Source organism: Poecilia mexicana, unplaced genomic scaffold (assembly GCF_051168715.1).
Source record: "Poecilia mexicana isolate PSO_F unplaced genomic scaffold, ASM5116871v1 scaffold_6, whole genome shotgun sequence".
NCBI lineage: Eukaryota > Metazoa > Chordata > Actinopteri > Cyprinodontiformes > Poeciliidae > Poecilia > Poecilia mexicana.
Genome location: NW_028263375.1, coordinates 31527708 through 31548617, shown reverse-complemented (window position 1 = coordinate 31548617; position 20910 = coordinate 31527708). Strand labels below are relative to the sequence as shown.

General features: G+C 38.1%; 1 protein-coding gene and 1 long non-coding RNA gene across 2 annotated transcripts in view; one reads left to right on the top strand and one right to left on the bottom strand.

Annotated features, from left to right (window-relative positions):
- The window catches only part of cftr (CF transmembrane conductance regulator), a 50621-nt gene that overhangs the window by 4492 nt on the left and 25219 nt on the right, over positions 1-20910 (bottom strand). The window contains exons 14-26 of the mRNA XM_015009941.2: positions 19215-19974; positions 17609-17737; positions 17481-17518; positions 16995-17281; positions 16794-16873; positions 15380-15530; positions 11107-11334; positions 9572-9672; positions 5629-5859; positions 3169-3324; positions 2730-2819; positions 2370-2542; positions 101-206 (exon numbers count right to left, since the gene is read on the bottom strand). Coding sequence (XP_014865427.2) covers positions 101-206; positions 2370-2542; positions 2730-2819; positions 3169-3324; positions 5629-5859; positions 9572-9672; positions 11107-11334; positions 15380-15530; positions 16794-16873; positions 16995-17281; positions 17481-17518; positions 17609-17737; positions 19215-19974 — 2530 coding nt within the window. The remainder of the gene's footprint in view (positions 1-100; positions 207-2369; positions 2543-2729; positions 2820-3168; positions 3325-5628; positions 5860-9571; positions 9673-11106; positions 11335-15379; positions 15531-16793; positions 16874-16994; positions 17282-17480; positions 17519-17608; positions 17738-19214; positions 19975-20910) is intronic.
- On the top strand, positions 7156-8989 carry LOC148159501 (uncharacterized). The gene is made up of 3 exons (XR_015763153.1): positions 7156-8043; positions 8120-8245; positions 8450-8989. It is a non-coding gene; the product is annotated as an uncharacterized LOC148159501 (long non-coding RNA).

Below are 20910 nucleotides of genomic sequence, written 5' to 3'. Positions count from 1 at the left end.
TCACTGACATGGCAACAAACGCATGTCTAAACTCACAACATTAATGAAGAGACTTTAACTTTGTGAGACTGAGGCTGATGTAGTGCTGCTAGAAACTCACCAGGAACGACTGGCACTCCAGCAGCGGCTCCACTTTGTGTTCAGACAGGATGACGGTGCAGTTGGAAAACGACTGCTTCAACGTTTTTCTCAGGACCTGCAGTGTTCTGCTCACACACAAAAACACACACACATCATCATCATCATCATCATCATCATCATCATCATCATCATCATCATCACCAGCAGCAGCATCAAAGTTTAACCTGTAGACAAGCCAGCACGGAGCTGGATCGCTCATTTCAAGCTTCATTTCCCTCCATGATCATGTTCTGCGTCCATGCTTACACCAACCACACACACAGGGGCGCAACATTACTGTAAGCACGGCAGATTGTCACCATATGCAGTGACAGGACGTGCATGGTCTGCTCTGCACTGTGACCTCATCCTGCAGGACGCCACAAGCACAAAGAAATATACAAACTTTTAATCGCTTTCAGGAGGCGGCCGCTTCCTGGAGGTGATCAAACGTCTGAGTGCACAGCGGGACACTGAACATCAGCGGCAATGGTGGAGGAGCAGAAACTGGGAAACTCTGTCCCTGTCTGACTAACTAACTTTTACCCGAGAAAGCAAGGTCACGACAGGAAGACTCAAAGTTAGCTACCATTCTACAGCTTCCATTAAACATAAGACAAATTGAAATTCCGAGAACAAATTTGCCCAATGGAAACACAACAGTTTTCAAAAAAACGTTAAGTTTTTGTGCTAGACTGAGGTGTTTTTTTCAACCGTTTCAAAACACTTTTTCCTCATCACACAACTCACATGATCAACAGCTGGATGTTACTACTGGTAAAAATGATGAAGAAGACGACAGGAAGTTGTAGGAGGAGGATGGTTTGTTTTTGTTTTTTAATGACTTATTGCATGAACAAACTTATTCACATGTGATTTTAATTGTATGTCTTGTTTAATGGAAACACAGCAATTTCAAAATTGTGTGTGTGTGTGTGTGGGGGGGGGTTGCTATTAGTGGATTATTGACTAAGTTTTGTGCACATTTGTAATAGAAACGCAGCTACAGAGACATCAGCTCTGCTAATACAGAAACCTAGTGGAAGACAGGTGTTTTGAACTGGCTAATTATGGCTGGTAAGGAAAAATAGGAATTGAGAGTTGAAGTGTTAGAAAAAAAAAAAGGAAAATTGGCTGCAAAATATTTGATTTCTTTCTAAATGTAAGTTTGTCAAACATTTTGCTTCAAATGCTTGGGAAAATAATAAAAGCCAAAAAGATGGATAAAAAAGTGGCTGTTATTAACTATTGCCTCAGCAGTTTGTCTGGCCATATTTTGAAGTTTGTCCTCACTAATCATACATTTAATGTGACCAGAGGAGAGTACCCAAAAATTGTACTCAAGTAACAGTAGCACATATTTTTACTCAAGTAAAAGTAAAAAGTAGCTGTCCAAAAAATTACTCAACAGTAAAAAAGTATTTGGTAAAAAGGTGACTATCAATTATCAATCATTTAATATTTACAGATGGACCAAAATATAAGCTTAAGTGGAAATTTTGACATTTTAAGGACAAAAATTACAACAAAAAATAACAAAATCAGGCAAAAGATTTTTTCCCCCCAAATCAGTTTCTTTCTATATAAAACTTCTGAAATGTAACCAAAATTGAAGGGGTGTGTGTATGGTGAATTTTTGGTTAAAACATATTTGTTTTCATTCAGTGGGTAGAAAATCCTGAAATTTTACTCAAGTAAGAATAGAAATACTTCATATTAAAATTACTCAAGTAAAAGTAAGAAGTACAGCATAGTAAAATTACTCAGAAAATTACTTTTTTTTTTTCAAAAAAGTTTCTCAAGTAAGTTACTAGCCAACTCTGAATGTGACTGACCCAGATGAGGCCAAACATGCCAACAACACACTCCTAAATGCCAGCATCAGGTTTAGCCTCAGTGATGTTAGCCTAGCTTCCATTATTTCAGATGAATCAAATATTTGTTAGAACTGAAACAATTAACTTTGAACTGCAGCAGGGCTGGAAATGTTTAGATCATCCACACTGAGTCCAGTTTGTACTGCAGCATGTGGGACATAAACAGAATATTCCAACAAATAAAAGACCTCAACCAGTCTTTACGTCAGTAGGAAAACTGTTCATAACAGAAGATTTAAAAACACACTGAATTTTGACTTTTTTTTTTTTTTTTTTAATGAACAACTTAGTGTAAAACTGATGAATCATAATTGTTATAACAACATGATAAAAGCAGAACACAGAGTGTTGGTGCCTGGTGCTCATACTGACATGGGGTCCAGGTAGGAGGACGGCTCGTCCAGCAGCAGGATGCGGGCCTTGCTGAGGATGGAGCGGGCCAGACACATCAGCTGTTTGTGACCGTTGCTCAGAACGCTGCCGCCATCCTTCAGCTCAAAGTCCAGCTTATCGGGGAACTGCTCGATGACCGACTTCAACCCAACCTGCAGGAATCACACACAGCTTACCTTACTGCACAGGGCGGAGGAGGCTGCTGATGGAACATGGCTGACTTCTACAATACAAACACTTCATATCCCTCTTGTGTTCTTTTATTGCTACAATGACATTTTGTAGCGATAACTAAATATATAATATTGCCTTCCTATAGTTGACTAGAAACAGCCTCACCTCCTCAGCCACCCGCCACAGCTCATCATCACTGTAACGGCCGTACGGGTCCAGGTTCATCCGGAAGGTTCCAGTCAGAATGAAGACTTTCTTTTAGATCAAAGTAAGAGAAATAAATAATTGCAAATAAATTTAATTTCAACATGACATCACCCCACACACACCTCTAGACCACCACCATTTACTCCCCCTTTTATTAAAGACATTAAAGCCTGAATCTCAAATGTTTCATCCATCCATTTAAAACTGCATAAGTGTATAACACACGTATAAAAACTGCATTGGAAACCTGCCAAAATAAAACACAAATGAAGCAAAGTAAAATTTAAGAAAAATTTTTTTTTTTCCATTTTTAATATAATTTTTGTCTATATTAAACATTAATTTTCCTCAGTCACCAGCAGCCTAACCTTATGTGTCTGAATTTGAACATGTGTACCTGCGGCACCACTCCAAAGGCCTTCCTCCATGTTTGCAAGGACATGGAGCTGGAAGAAACTCCATCGATGTACATTTCCCCTTCGGTGTAGGCGAGGCGCAGCAGAGCGGACAGCAGGGTACTCTTCCCAGACCCGGTCCGACCCAGCAGACCCACCTGCATACAGAACAGAGGAAATTAGTATTTGTTTCACCACATTAAAACATTCTGTTTAGAAAATGTGTTTTTACACATTGGGCTAAAAGGTTCTAACTTGCAACATTTTACACTCTAGCGTATACAAACTTTGTTTTCCTCCACATCCTTTCAAAGGTCATTAGGAGGCATCAGGGTTAAACTGGAGGGCTAATGCTCACCAGGTTTGATTCTGAGAAGCTCTTGATTATTATAATTATTCCCAGAAGAACATAATTTATGAACCAATGGGGCCAAAGTACAGAGCCTCTATTTTGTCTTTGACTGCTAATAAATCATTTACATTCAAAGACAAGAAGTGGAACGAACCTTTTTAACTTCTCTCTAGACACTACCAGTTCACCTCTTTTAATTCTTTTAATATTTTTTATCTTTTATTTCTACATAAGTCAACATCTTGCTTGGCAGGATGTGGTAACAGGTGGAAAGGAAAAATCTTTTTATTTTTATTTTGAAATTAGAATTGAGAATCAATAACTTGGACTGATCTAAAAGAATCAATATAATTATTATTCTAACCAGCAGGGGAAAGTGTTTAAAATACATGCTGAGGAAAAATAGACTGAATGGATGTCTTCTGTCCTCAGAGGTTTTAAAGTTAAAGTTAGGACCACTTTAACACTGATGAATGCTTAGAGTCCAGTACTGTGTGAACTAGATCCTCTTTAAAGACAAATGCAACCAAGCTGAACTTTTCTCCTCGAAACAATCAACTAATCCATCAGAAACAGTCGGACCGGTCAGGATTCCTGCTGAACTGGCTCAGCTATTCTGTACCTCAGATGCTTTGTAGAGTCAAAGGAGAATAAAATGATAAAGTTTTAGTACAAAGTAAAGCTGCAGTCTTAAGTGTATGGAAGCCCATTTCTGCCATGAAAGAAAACATAAAAGCCCAACAGGAAGTTGTAATTGTCAGTTTTACATAGAATTTATTCAATTGTGCATTTACTCTCCTTAAATCCTTCTTATGCAAATTAAGATTTTTTTTTTATTGTAAAAGCATCTCTATAGTCCTTCTCCACCTACTCAGACGCCATCTTTGCAGACAGCGCAATAGATCCAAAAGGCCAAATGGATGCATTTGGAAGAAAAAGTAATTTTGTTCTCGTAATGATGGCTTTAAAACTCATAGTTACAGCTTTTGATTAAGGTTTTGCTTTTCCATTCATGGCAGACATGTGCTTCCATACTACTGTCCATTGTTTCTTGCCGACGTTCTGATCTGTGTCACCACCGCCTCAATGTGCTTACTGCAGGGTCACAATGTTCAGGGTCAAATTCAGTTAAGATTTGCTATGAAGCAACATAGAGTTGAGCAAAAATGTTAATGTGAGAATTCCACCAAAGTCTAGTTTAGTGGCAAAGTTTTGGTGAAGACTACAATCCAAAATAATCCACTCCATGCTAATATAGATGCTAATTGCCAGGGTCAAAATTGAAACCACAAGTAAAACACTTGACTTCCTGTCATCAATGGGTTCAGCTTGAGCGTTTTCAGATGTTTACCAGGCCGGACTGACTGTGGTTCAGCCGACACACAGGAGGTTCAGAGGTGTTCAGGACTGGAAGACCAGCTTCATGTTCCACGGCAGCAAATCCAAGTTTGAGGACGGGTTACATCTGCACCCTTTAATTTATTTACTTATTTCACCAGTTCTAAAGCCGTTACTTCAGAGTAAATCCAACATGTGTAAAACATCAAAAAGAAGACTGAACCAAAATGTCTGACTTCATGTTGGGTTAAGAACATGCTTAGAAACGTTTTTTTTTTTTTTTTTTCCCCAATTCTGAGTTTATGTGTACCAACTTTCAAAGCTCTATAGGATGAAGTGATGCTCATTTTGGGGAAAGTTCAGGTCTCCAAAGCAGGAACTAGAAAACTAATATCACTTAGTAACTTCCAGTGTTTCGGATGCAAAACATCCGAAACACTCAGTTTCTTTAAATCTAGACTAAATCCCACCTGGTCAGAGCTGCTCCTGATCAAGTATGTATAATTGACCAACATATTTAATATGTAACGATGATTTTGGTAATGACACTCATCAAAATGTAATATTTACATTACATTTGGTGACTGTATGATGTCTTTTATCACTTTGTAGTTTCGTGTTTTTATGATGTAAAGCACTTTGAACCCCCTTATTGCTGAAATGTGTTACATAAAGAGACCTGATTGATTGATTGATTGATTGATTGATTGACTAATTAAAATCCAAAGGTGTCCCTGGACATCTGGACGTCCAGTCACCACTCAGGACTTACACTCTGACCCCCCTCCACAGCAAAGGAGATATCGTTGAGCACGGCCCGCCCAGCTTCTGTGTATTTGACGGTGAGACCCTGGACATCCAGCTGGCCGCGGTTAGGCCAGTAGCTGTACGCGCTTGGGTTGTTGATGACAAGATCAGAACCTCCTTTTCCTCCAGGCTTTCCTTGGAAGGTCTCTTCTGATGCTAAGTCGATGAATTTGAACACTCGGTCCACTGAACGCATCTGGGAGGAGGAGAGAGAAGGAGAGGTTCGAGGACACACACCACCACTAACACCACTGTGTGAGCATGATGAATGATGATTTTAGAGTAAAACATTTTTGCTTGGTACTACTTCTACTACTCCTCCTATTATTTATAATAATAGTAATAATAGTAGTAGCAGAAAAAACATTTTGACATTTGAGTTGTTTTTAAATGATTAAAGTCACCCATGTTAACATGTTAACTTCCAACAAACCAGTTATTTTTACTCTATTTTTTACTCACTGCTACGATTACCAAAATATCTCCAGAGAACCTCAGTTCAACAGGACCAAAGAGCTCCACTAAGTCCACCTCTGAAAGGAACATCAAGTTTTTAGAGAGTCCTAATCAAAGTTTTGACTCCAACCAGATTGAGATTACCTTAAACAGCCTATTTATGTACAAAATCCTGCCAAAGAGGAGTTGGTCAAAATTCCTTCACAGTGATGTAAAAAGGGTGTCAGTTATCACAAAGGTTTAGTGAAAGTTGTTGGGTAGCAAAACCAATAATTATTATTCCATTTGTTTTTTAAATACAAAATTCTCAAACTGGAATCTTTGTATTCACATGTAAATGGTCTGAACTTACATAGCTTTTCCAGTCATTTTGACCACTCAAAGCCCTTTGCACTAGAGTCACATTCACTCATTTGCACTCACAAAGACATTCATACACTGATATGCAGATCAGTAGGCAATTTGTGCCTTGCCCAAGGGCACATCAACACATGGCAGGAGGAAGCTGGAATCAAACCTACAACCTTCTGATCGCAAGATGATTGCTCTACCCACACAGCCACAGTCGCCCCATGTAAATGCACCAACCACTAACAGTCACCACTGAAGCTGCTTTTCTTGGTCAACAGGGGGCTCATTTCTGCTTCAAACACCAATCTGATGGGATGCTGGACAACACTGTCAGTGTGTAGAAGTTGTGTTAAAAGGAGTTAGCCTATCAGTGAAGGTATTTAAGCCTAAAATAACATCTCAGTGCTAAACATGTTGCAGCAGACGTCCCCAATGCTAAAGCTAATGCCCACAGTCCATATTTCTAAAGAAGTTCCTTGAATGACCAGAGCTACCTGAAACTCTGGAAAGCTGAATCGGTAAAATAGCACTTTGCACCAAATTTCAATAGAGTTCCACCACTACACAGCAAAAACTGAAGAGTTAAAATTTCAGGGTTAAAGACTTCAGAGTTGACTTTAACTCATTAAGAGTTGTTTTAACCCTTGATGGCGTTAAATGGCGTTAAATGGCACCCAGTGTTAAAGTTATTTCCAATAGTTGATTGCATCAGGGTTGATTTTACTCCTTAAGTGTTGTTTTAACATTTGCTGAGTTAAATGGTTTCCAGTCTGATTGGAGGAAAATAAGCTCCTCCCTCCTTCATCGTCTTCCTTGGAGTGGAATTTGATAACCGCTCCCTTTTTTCTTCTCCTGTTCTTCTAAACGGTAAGTACAACTTCTTAAATCTTTGGTTAAGCGCTTTTAAGTTGATAGCCATGTGACTTTTTCCACTAATTTAATACTTCGTCTATTTTGCAACGGCTATACTCGATGTATTAGCTAGCAGCCCTTTTGTGGGTTGCTAATTAGCAGCAACCGACAAAAGGGTTGCTGCTAACCCTTTTGTTAGCAGCAAAAGGGTTACACACACACACACGCACACACACAATTATCGGGCCGTGTATTTATGAAAATTAAAGTTATATTTTTCTATCATTTAAAATCATAATTTTGGCCATGGTAATTTAAATGCTACCAGCCTGTACATTCACATGGCTAATAATTAGCAACGCTGACGTGTTACGTCCTCTAACGTACATAGGAGTATCGCACTGACTGGAACACTTGACTTAAGTTATATTTTGCTTTGTCTAAACCTGAGAATGCTGATAATGGAGTGTCTGCTAAAAAGGTAGCATGATTTCAGTGTGCCCCTAAACTCTTTAAACATGTTGTGCCATTTTTGGGTAATCTAAATTCTCCATGTATTTCTTTTTGTTTAATTATTCTTCATTTCATAGCTGGTTGAAGTGCCCTACAAAATGATGTCTGGTGGTGAAGTTCTGCAGGAGTGTGGAACAACAGAAACTCTGTGATGCCATAAGAAGACAAGTGGTGAACATACTGATGCTCACAGGATTGATAAAAATAGGTAAGTGTGTTTTTGCACTTCTAAATCTATTTTTAAAAAGTCCCAATTTTTTCACTAAAATGAAATCTCCTGTTAGGCATCTTCCTGCTAAACCAATCAGAGAGGAGTACTTGAGGATGGTGACATCTCCTTCCAAAACCACCTGAAGTCTCCAGGAATCAGTGCGTGAGATGCAGTCGAGAGACTTGCTGTCTTTTATAAGGTAATTGAAATAAAAGTATGTGTAGTAATTTATCACTTTGCTTTTATATACATTACGTTCAGCAGGTGATTAAATGGCAGCTTTGAGTATGTCTGGGAAAATATTAATTTCTTTTATTGGTTTTTATGAATCCTTAAAGTTTTATAATGGTTGTGGCCGTATGTCTGGTTTCTTATGTTTGGTGTATGTATTCTTTCATTTTAGTCATGCTGAAGTTCAGAGGAACATCTCCGGGACCAACGGGGTCTGCAGCCATACCTCCTTGCTGTGTGTTGTCAGCAGAGCAAGATTGACATCCTCTACATCATCGTGGATAAGTGACTCATCCCATGCCAAACAAACTGCTTTCTTGCAGCATTTGATAAGTTATTCAAAATACATTTTGTGCTATCTCTAATGAACCTGCATTAATGAATTTTTATACATTTTTGCATTGAATAACATTGATGTTGGCAAAATGAAGGAATGACCTGGAGTGGGGGACTTAAGAGCAAGATAAGCAATATATTATTAATTGGCAATCACTTTTTCCTTTGTTACCTAAACAGCTATTTACAGAGACCTTTGTTCATTTTCATGGTTTTTTTTTATAGTGAAAGATATCTTCTGAAAATCCCAGATCAAAAATTTTATAAGCTTTTTGATATTCAAAACTTGTATGGAATGCTATTGAATGTTGTTCACTGTACAACAGTTTAAAATGTTGGAAACACAGCTGCATAAATAAAACATTTGTTTAAAATTTATTTATTTGTTTTAGTTTTACTTTATTATAATACATTTTAACCAGAATCACGAAGTTACACATTTTGGAGTAAATTTCTAGCACTTGAAAGTGTTAAATTAACACAAACAAAATAGTTTTTTATCAGTGTTAACCATTGCATCCCAAACAGAGTTAATTTAACTCTGTTTTGTGAGTTAAAAATTTACTCTGATCCAGTGTTAAAAATTTAACTATTTTGAAAGTGTTAATTTAACACATAATGTGGACTATATAAACTCCGAAAAATGTTAATATCAACTCTGGGAGTTAAATCAACACTGGACTTTTTGCTGTGTAGGTTTTTATAGTGTAGATGGATAAAAAAAATTAATAAAACATAAAACAAGTATGTTTAGCTAAATGTTTAGCTAAATCTTCTCACGCGTTTGACCTTGAAGTGTTGAAGGAATAAGGTGATTAAAACTGCAATCATGTTTCTGAACACAAACAATGTTCCGGTAGCATCCAGTGTTAAAGGACTAGAGTTGTATGTTCCTCAGACTGGATGGCTTCTTGTTCTGTCCTGATAGATAAAACTGACTGTGATTATGGCTGCTTACCAGGCCGTCCACATTGATACTGGTGATGATAGCCCATTGGAAAGTGCCCAGTATGAGCATGGCCAGGGCCACAATGATGCCAATCTCTCCAGGTCTGTCCTCTGTAAAGTGCATGCAAATTCACACAGAGATACACACACACACACACACACACACACACACACACACACACAATGTCATCAGCACCGTCCAATAAAAGCTCACCTCTCTGATGTCAGAGCTGAACTCATGTATTACAGCACTCCTACTGGCTCCATTGGAAGCTAATGAGCTGTGAAATTAGCCTTAAACCTGCACTTAACATAAACACAAGCAGTGACGCAGCAGCATGTTTTTCATTGTGTTTGCGTTTCCCATTCATTTAATTAAACATGCTCCCTTTTGCATTCCAGCAGTTTTCATCAGGCAATCTGTTCTGTTTGGCTGATTCTATAATTTCATTTGTTATGCTCAGCCCATTAAAGTCACTTGTTAGGACTGGATGTAGATGCACCATATAACAAACCCAATCTCTACACCACTGAAGCAAATGAGGTTTAACATGACATTACAATCCCAAATTTTAACCAAAATAACTGGTATGAGTCAGTCAGAATCCAAGAACTTTTTTTTGCATTAGACTATTAATAAGTCATAAAAAACTGCTTCAGTTCAGATATCAAAGAAGAGTGATAACTTTGCATGTCTTCTATGTTAGCTAGTGCAGCTAATCTCTTAGCTAATGTAGCATCTCTGCTATGTTAGCTGAAATATTACTTTTTCTATTTATCAAAGCCAAGTGATAATTCTGATGCTACATCAGCTACTACAGAAGAAATGCTACATTAGCCAATGTAGAATCCAAGCTATAATAGCCAGTATAGCAGGGATGCTACATTAGCTAATGCATGATTAATATGAAACTTCCAGTGGCAGACAGCTTCTGTTTTTACCTAGTAAGTCAGGTACAAAAAGACCAAAAAGTGCAAAATGTCAACGGAGTGAAACACTTAGCCTTATGTCTCAGTCATTGCAAACTAGCCCTAGTATTTATTTTGTAGATTCATGGTGACATGTGACCAACAATAGTTTGCAACTCTCTCATGGAGTTCAACCAGATGTCATCAATTTGAAACCATCTGACTGCAATCGGGTACTGAGGGTGGTGGACTGAATCAAAGGGTTGATGCAGTCTGTTGACAATAACTGGGTACTGCAGCATGAAATTGAGCACATTTGATGCAATTCAATCATTATCAGACTCAATTAAACTATACAGAAGTGGATCCAATTACACTATTTCCAATTGTATGTTGCTGGATTGAAATCTGAATTAAATACTTTTTAGTTGCTTTAAACTGGTGCTGAATTTATATGTGAATTTAGTCCTTTATGAATTAAATACCAGAGACAATTCACAGAAATTTAGGAGTAATGTTGCTTTCAATGTAAGACACTACAACCAACTGTAAGATCATATGTGAAACGAGACTCTTGAAGTTCATTCTTAATCTGCACTTGAAAATCTTGAAGGATTTAGTCTTTCTATTACTCACTGTTGGTTCCTACGGCAATGAAGGCAGCGACGGTGAAAAACAGCACAAAGATCACATCGCAGCGGAACAGGAACCATCTCAGCGAGGACAGGTAGTGGAACCAGGTGGCTGTGTGAGTGTTCAGAGCTTTGTGGAATAGTGTCTCGAAGTAAGTCTGACGTCCAAAAGCTCGAATTGTCCATAAACCCTTCAGTGAAATGATGAGGTGAGAGAAGATGGGACTACGAGCTGCAGGAAAGAGAAAACGTGTTTTTAAAGGCGTGAATACAAATCATGACAGCTACAACTATTTCAGTCTGCTGAGTTGGTTTTCCATTTAAAGGCACACTTAATTAGTTAGAGATACAAAAAGAAATGGGCTCTTTACCAGAAATGGCTGCAGTATTTGAAAATGAAATCAGAGACAGCAGAGACATAAAGACAATGCAGTTATTTTGACTTTGAATGATCATGACAAAAATAAAGGATACTGCAGAAAATTTAATAGCCCAACTCTGATAATTTAGTCATTTTTTAGAAAGATATTTAAACAGTGTTGTGCTAATATTATTAGAAAAATGTTTTATAGTAACATCTCTCACACACTCTCACACTGCTGCTGCTAATAAAAATGTTTGATGGTGGAATGAAATATTTGTAATCCTGTTCTTATATCTTCCTAACTGCCTCTCCAAATGAATCATTTAGAGTCCAATATTCATGCTGCTCAGCAAATTAAAGATTTGTTTTAATTTAGCCTCACTGATTAGTGGTTTGCTTAAATGGGTACATATTTTTGATCCTCCATATTTTTTTACTCCTCAGCCCTTAAATTCCTTTCACATTGTAAGTGTAAATGTGCTCTTAATTTCATGACTGAAGATAAGGATTTGTGTTGATGTTTTTTTATCCTTTCATTTCACCAGATGTTTAAGAGATCACAAATCACAGTCAATCCATTTTTTTCCAAAAACATTTCTTCTACACAGGTGAGGCTTTCCGACTCTCCTTCCAACTCTCTTGGATGTTTCTTACCCCACTTTTAGTTATTTTAGCTATCTCAGCTGTTTTCTTGGCTTGATTCATAATTTGACCCTTCTTAAACAGACTTTATCATAACCACAGATTGGGACTTCCAACATGATTGCTTAAGAAATGAAAAATGACTAACTGCATCAGTAAGGATGAAATAACTGGCTACCAGTTGAAACAAAACCATCCATGCAGAAATTATCAAATGAGATACCCTCATCTAGAGACGGTGAATCACTGTCCTTAAAGAGACAATGATTCACCTTCATCGCCCAACGTGATGGGAAAATTAGCCAAAACAATATATTCATAATAACTGACTGATATCCCAAACCCAAGGCTTGACAAAAACTGGAGATCTGAAATTGGTTCCAAAATTCCTGTTGGTACATCTGTGCATCTTTAACATGTGGAATGAATTGTGTAATATTAATAAAATATAATTATTTATTAATTATCTGTGTAGAAGTAAGTAGTAGTTCAGATGTTTGGATTCTAATCCAGTTTAGGCTCCTTCATTCAGAATGTCCCTAAGCCCCAGCAGCCTGATTTCTGCTGTGTGGAACGTCTCTCTGTATCTCTCTGTTTTTCAAGGGCGATCTCAACAGACACCAAAACACCACTGGAAACAATAGGAAAAAACGACACTATCCCTAAGCTATGGGTAAAAACCGAGGAACGTAGTTCATTGAAGCTGACTAATACTTTATGTTTCCACTGCATTTTTGCCTGATATGTTGCATAAAGCAGGAGAAAGAACAACACCAGGATATAGCTGGAGGAAATCCCAGCTCGGCTCATCGCTGTGACCCCAGTGCGCTTCGGAAAGACCTTGCCGTCACCACTAAAGCACGCACTATGTGACAGAACCGAGCACAGAGCAGGGAAGTCCAACAAACACAGTGGCATCTGCAGTGGTCCAGTGACCTGTTTTCTCGTCCCAGAGCATCCAACAGCAGAAACTTACTTAGATGTCTCATGTACATAAGTTTGTCTCAAACTGTTTTTTACAATCTAATTTTAACCCAAACATTGACATTAAAATTGTTTTTTAGAGATCCACTATGAACTGTGTAGTGCATAAAGGGATACCGTTTTTTGGCTAAGTCAGAAATTTACCACTTTTTCAAGCCAATTAAAAGCAAACCCACCTTACTTCTTTGGAGTGAATGCAATAACTGAAAACTCTTTTTTCCTTTTAGGGATTCCCAATATTTTCTCATTTTTATGCAGATCAAGGTTCTCAGTCTATCAGTCAAGGGATTTTACTGACTTTTGTGTCAGTAAACAATACTGACACAAAACAATACTTTTGCACAATATCCTAATATCCAGCCTTCTCTTGTTGATGGATTACTACATTGCCCATAAGAGTGTTGACTTTATTCCTGGACATGACAGCCAGCAGAAAGGTGTTGACAGGGCCAGAGGACTGGACAAATCCACACAAGTCTGTGTCTCAACAAAACAACTGTCATCTGATAGTTTCCCTGCTTGGACCCTAATCAAAGCAGTACCATCATCAATTGTCTGACTCATTCACTGCCACAAAACATTGTCTGGAAACTGCTAGATCTGGGGTTGACATTAAAGGCACACCTAAAAAAACTGTTTGTTTTTTTTCAATCTCCTTCATAAACCTATCCGCTTAAAGAGGATAATTATTGGATACTTAAAATGTTCTTACCCATAAAGAAGTCAAAGGAACAAAAAAACAGCATATTGTTGAGATCATGTTGCTGTGCTGCCAGGCTTGTGATAAGTTGGGGGAAGACTATAGAGCAGTTTATTGTGGCAAAAGTGTTTTGCTTGTATGTACTATTTTAGCATGTGATTATCCACTGTCCAGGCACTTGAGCACAAGAAAAAATGTCTAACAATCTTCAAACACTTATTCTGGACAGAACTCAAATCTGATCTTGCACATTACCGCTGTACCTGGCATGTTTGTCAAGTTTCTGGCAAACCAAATCTGATCATTCCTCCTGCTCCTCTATCAGTGATTCCAGTTTTAGCTGAACAACTTGAAACCACCACAAAGTATAAACCAGATTTTTATTTTTGTGTTAAATGTTTGTTTTATAATATATTTACCACCAATGACAAAAAAAAAAAAAAAAAACATTTTCACTTTTCTGCAAAATTCACCAACTGCACAATTCTTGTTAAATAGTATAAGATAAGTAGTATTTCATATGATGAAATGTTACTGTTCAAATGAAAACGAAAATGATCCACGTTAGGTAAGAGAGGAGCCAGTCAACCTGGTAGCTAAAACACCTTTTGATTCTGCTACTTCATGCAGTAATCAAGAAATCGGGTCATGGTGCAACAACAGTGAGATTTTGTCTAATGGGTTTGTCTCGTCTGTCAGGGGGACATTGCTGATGATTTTCTGAAACTCATGTTTGACTTCCAGTCTTTTTGATCCCATCCGAGGTGTGAAGTCTCTAGACATTGTTTTCACTAATTCTACACTGTGTTGACCCAACAAAGGTCATAAAAAAATTAGCTTGATGTACCTTGGTGTAGTCTGTGACCCAGGCTCTCCATCTATATCCTAAAGTTTTGTAAACAAAGTTGTGGGAAAAGGGCAGAGTATATCTTGAAGACCTTGTGTACTTCAGTGATTGGGTTACCTATCTTGATACTTGGTGGGAGATTTTCAAGCACTTTTTAGGGTACTCGCCGAAACCTAATCTTACAAAATTCAAATGTAGTAAATTTTCTTGGGCAAAACATTGGTGGGAGGAAGTGTGTCCTATGGATGCAAAGATCATTCTTGACTTTTAGGCTCCTTTAACAAGAAAGCATTTAGGTGATCTCCCCTGATCTTTTGATTGGTCCTTGGACTGAAAAATGTCATCAACCTTCTGAGAATCTTAAGAAATGATTTATGAAGAAATGACAACCCTTGTTGTCTTCAACCCAGATTTCAAGCCATGATTTAAACTGGACCTTGATCATAGACCAGTTGGTATGAGCTGTCCTACAGGAATATAAAGAAGGCATTGATCATCTTGAATTTTACTTCTTGGCTTGAGTCTGTAACCTAGAACGCTCTTGAGACTGAAACCCAGATGTCTTTTTTTTCATGAAACAAAACTAGAGTACATCCTCAAAATCTGCTATAAGGAGGAGTCAGAAAACATGTTGGCTGATGTGCTGCCCTTTGTCCTATACAACCTGTTTATGAAATTTCAAGACATCTCCTTAGGACTCCACCTGCAAACATGAACAGAATTGAGTCTTCTTTTCTTACCTTCAGCCTCAAGCTGTTTGAGTTGTTGTCCTGTTCGTAAGAAGTACTTCCTGATGACCACAAAGATAACAGCCAGCGGGATTGCAGATATAAAGATGTATGGTCTCATGATGGACACAGTGAAGATGCACCCAATGACAAGTAAAGTTAACTAGAGTGAGGAAAAGTGAGGGGATAAAAAGGAAATAATGAAGCTATCATTTTCATTATTGTTTGTTGCAAAGAGTTCATTTGTAATGAAGCAACTGTTTGGGGTCCTCTAACACTATATTTACTGTAAATAAAAATTTGACAGATGCTTTCAAATTACATAGCTCAAGAAATATGTAATTTGTTCTTGAGCTAACAGAATAACTGTAGCAACACAATATGTAATACAACACACTTTTATTTCATAATGTGAATAAACATGGATCATTTTACTGTAGCCTCACAGCTAGTTATTACCAAAAGGTTTGCAGACTTTTCAGCTCCAGTTATCAGTGATCTCTTATAAAGTAACATTTTTGTATAGTGAAGCCATGAATATTTAAATAGGTGGGTATGGAGGTTGTATACAGATAGAATGCAGCAGGAATGGTTAGGTTGATAAAAAAAAACGCAGAGTGGCTTTGTGCCAACAACCTGAGAGGTTGAGAACCAACACCGTTATCTAATGTTAAGAATAAGTATTTCCCCCTTCGTCAGACCTAAATATTTAACACAATCAAAGGACTTTTAATATCAAAGATTACATAAATAATACAAAAAAGCAAATTATTTCATTTTAAAAGCTATTTGAAACAAAGTAGTGAAAATGTAACTGCTCCCTAGTCCTTTTTACACCGTGTGCTACCCTCCTTGGCAACTACTGCCACCAAGTTTAAACAGTACTCAGAAATGAGTCTTTTGTGGAATAGTGTTTTTGCGGCTGCATTGATTTGTTTCAATGCAGCCGCACTGGAGGAGTTTAAAGCATGCCTGAAATCACTATCTTCCTACGTTTCCAGTTACCTCCCAATAAAGTAATAGGGCCGTTTTAGTTCAAAGTGGTTTCTCATATAAAGAATGAGTCAGAAGTTTTTGAAATCATCTAGAACCTTAAGGTGAGCAGTGAGTGTATCTGGATATAAAACGGTAGCTATGTATCCATCCCAATGGTCACGCAATTTTTGAGCAAACTTTTAAAACGTTCCCCTCCCCCAAAATTTTTTTTAAGAAAATGCAAAGAAGATGAAGTCTTCCTTTTTAATGGCAAGAGAGTGGGATTTTATGTCTTTTTGTTTTTCAATAAATATAGTTTTATCTGAAAAAAAATATTTTTTACATGACAAACAAAACATTTGGTATGACAAAGGTATCAACAATTTGAATCAAGGGAATACGTGTCAGTACAGTTTCCAACATCAACTTTATTTGTTGCGTCGTTAAATACCTGTATGAGGTCAAACAGCACTAGAGGTAGCATGTCATCAATGACGGCCATATCCTTGGTGAATCTGTTCATTATCCGGCCTAGAAAGAGAAAAACGAAAAAGAAAAAGAAGGGAAATAAATCTATTGCACAGTGTTACCACCACACTCTGACTACTAACTTTTAAACCAAAAAGAGAAGAGGTATTAAAAAGCAAAGTACCTGTTTTCATGGTGTTAAGAACAGACATGGGAGCCCGTAGCACAGAGCTAAGCATCTGTTCGTGAAGTCTTTTAGACACAGTGAGCAACGTGTGGACTAAAGGGAGACCCCTGAAGACTCCAAGGGCCAGTATGCTGTCTGAGTGAGCAAAGAATATGTAGATGATGTAGTAGGCGCTGGTTGGTGTGACTATGACGGCGAGGTGGACAGGAGGCGATGATGCATTAGGGTGCTGCTCATCAATGTAGTTTGGTGAATTTGGGTTGGCACCATCCCTCCATATTTTACTGGTTAAATGAAGCAAAAGATGGAGATTAAAACATGGATTCATTTTTCAAGTTTGGAAATCTCTTCAGACTATTTAGCCCTTCAGTATGTTTATGTACAAAATAAACAGACATATATTTTAAAAAATACATTCCATTTTGCCACATGAACTTATCTCATAGTGAGTTTGTATGTGCAGGAACATAACACAACACTCACTCAGTAATGAGAAAAATGCCAATGACACAACCAGCAACCTGATGATTGGAAAAAGAGAGAAGTTTACTGTTAATTAAAAATTACAAAGTTCAAAAACAGTTTCAAATAAAAAATGAACAGAATTTTACCTCAATGACAAAGACAATCACAATGAAAATTAGGACATAGATTAAACTCCTATTGGTGGAAATGTAGCGTAGATAAGTGCTCCATGAGGTAGTTTCAAATATCTTCTCACGTTCATCTGCAAAGCATTCCTGTGAAAAAGTAAAAATATAATTTTTGCATAAATGCCAAATACAAATATGAATGAATCTTTTGTTGCAAAAACAGACGATAAAGCAAGGTGCTCAGAAAGGTTCAGCACCTAATGACTTTATTAAACAGTTTGATATTAAACTTTGCAAAAAAAAAAGGGCAACTTTTAAAAAAAAAAAGTGTTGTTGGCTCTACTGACCTTTATTTGATGGTGAATTAATGGGAAAGTGGGCATTGAGAGAAGGGGGAAGACATGCAGCAAAGGTCGCCAGGCCGGGAATCGAACCTGTGACAGCTGCATGTTGTGCTTAATGCCTGTGCCACCACAGTGTCCCCAAAATGGGTCATGTTTGACGTGAAATGTGAAACTATCTTTAACATGTCAAAGAGAAATTTGGAATTTTTTTAATGAAATAAAAATGAGCAGATATTAGTGGTATACTAATTGTCTAGAAAGTGTGTTTAGGTTTGTTGCTGTTTTCTACATGAATGTTAGCCATTAATGAGTCTAAATACTTTCCAACTAGGAGAGCTGAAGGAGCACCGAAATATATCATTTTCAATAAAATAAAAATATAAACGAAAATACCCCACCCTTAGCAGAGATAGGTGACACTTGTACACTTGTTGCCAGTTGTACACTGGCAGCATAACTTTAGCATGTCAGTTCACACAGAACAGTTCAACAATAGGCTAATAAAACAAATGTTTATGACATAGAGCAGCTGTGTCAAACTCGTTTTTATGTTGGGCCACATCACAGTCAAGAATGTCTTTAAAGGGCCGTTTGTGGCAGAATATGTTGATAAAACTACCCATTAATGAACAGCTGATCCTCCATTTGGTGAGAACTTCTCGAAATTAAGTAATATAAACATGTTTTCATCTTTATCTAATTTGGCACAATACAAATAAAACTGCTGATTGATAAAATAATATGTAAAAATATGTTATTTTAAAGATTCTATTTCTACAGTCAAAAGGGCCACATAAAATCTTCATAAAATCTCACATAAAAGATTTGGCCCGTGGGCCTTGAGTTTGACATATGTGAAGTAGAGCCAAATTAATAAGTCAAAATGTTCATGCTTAATTGCATTTTTAGAATTAATGCAACTAAGCATTAATTGCCTAGGTCAGGGGTGGGCAATCCTGGTCCTCAAGGGCCGGTGTCCTGCGACTGTTAGATGTCTCCCTGGTCCAACACACTTGAATCCAGTAACTGAATCACCTCCTAAGTGCAGTCAGGTTCTCCAGAGTCCTGCTAATGACCTCATTATTTGACACAGGTGTGTTGAAGTAGAGATACATCTAAAAGTTGCAGGAGACCGGCCCTCCAGGCCTGGAGTTGCCCACCCCTGGCCTAGGTGTTGTAATTGCAATGTTATAACACTTAGGCACAGCTTTTTCATAGTTTGATCATTAAAAAATGATTATCCTGTTATGAGAAGAGGCAAACGTGTTGCCAAATCTTACCTCCATGTCTTCTTCATCCACTTCCTCACTTATGTCAAACACGCTGTCCTTGGACAAGCGCCGGGCATAGATGTCCAGCTCGGATGCCAGATTGCACTGTGGGGTGATGGACAACTTTTTTCTGAAGGACGACTGCATCTGCTCTCTGCGCTCCTGACCCTGAGCGTTGGTGATGAACGCCAGAACAGACTGGCGCCTGCCGTTGAGGTGCTGCAGCCCGTGGTGATACATGTTACTCCGCGGAAGCACCTCCTCTACCTGATCATCCTCAGGCACCACTGAGAATCTTCTCTCTGAAAGTTCATGCACCCCATCGTCCATGGATGTGGACTGGCAGTTATTCTGCTGGGAGTTCCCGATGAATGAAAACTTGCGGGCAGCTGCGAGAGGGTTGAGGATGAGCGACGGCTTGCGTTTTTCAGGATAGCCATCGCCCATGGCGTGGCTGTGAGATGGCGCATGGCGGAAGGACTGGTGATTGGGGTCTGGGCCTCGGAAATTTGCTGTTTCATCCACAGAGACTCTGCGAAGAGTTTCCGTGAGAATGGAGCCGCGCCGCTCCGCATTGATGTTGTCGTAAGCTTCGAGACCAAGCAGCAGGGAGCTGAAGTCTGGCCGCTGCGCTTGAAGCTCTGAGAAGGTCCCGTAGAAGTAGCAGTCTCCGTTGTGCAACAGAAGGATTCGATCCGCCCGCTTCAGGTGCTCCAACTTGCTGGTGACCACAACGCGAGTCTTGGAGGCCATCAGTTTACAGACACATCTGCAGATTATAAATACACACATAATTCCAAAACGTAAGGGAATTCATTCAAATCATAAACAAGAGGTCTTTGTAGAACTTAGCAATCAGTTGCATAAACAAAACCCTAACAGGGGAGAGCTGTCTGCTGAAACAATAGAAAAGATTCTAAGACTCCCTGAAGAAGGTAAATCAGCACAGTGATGCAAAAGATGCTGGTTATTCCCAGTTGGCCTGTTCTAAACTGTGGAGCCTATGCTGACAAGACAGGGACGTTGTGGACTTCAAAGTGTCAGAACTGATGAAGAGAAACAATGTTCCAAAAATAGGAAATGCACAATGAAGGAAATGGAAGAAAAGCAGCAAACACGAGAACGCTAGAGCCAAACTGTTGCATGAGAACGATGAATGATTACTGAGGAAGAATATAGTTATAATATAGAAAGTCCTCAGATAATTAAAACTCTCAGAAAAAAAACAGAAGGTGGAAGAAATGTAACAGTTTCTGTTTTTAAACAAGATTTAGTTTTTCTTCCACACTGATATGATGGTGTGCCATTTTATAGTTTAGTTTTATTAGTTTTTATAGTCTTATAGTTGTAGTTATAGTTGTTTATAATATGTAGATGTTAAAGGGCCAGTATGTGTTTTCCAGCCAGACAGTATTATTTTACAGCATAATAAAATAAAAGCATTAACTATGATAAACTTTAGTTGTTAAATAAAATGCTGCATATATCAAACATGACTGCAAAGAAATTTGACTTTGCAATTTAACATCCTTAAATTTTGTCTTCTGTCTAATTTAAAAAGTTTCTGCTCTTTTCAACAATCTGCCTTCAGTGTTCCTTCAAGGAACACCGCTTCTCCATTAACCCTTTAACATTTTCAGCAGCACTGCACTGAGAAGTAGCTTCTATAATGAGCTCAACCAAGGTGCAATTAGACCAAGTGTTT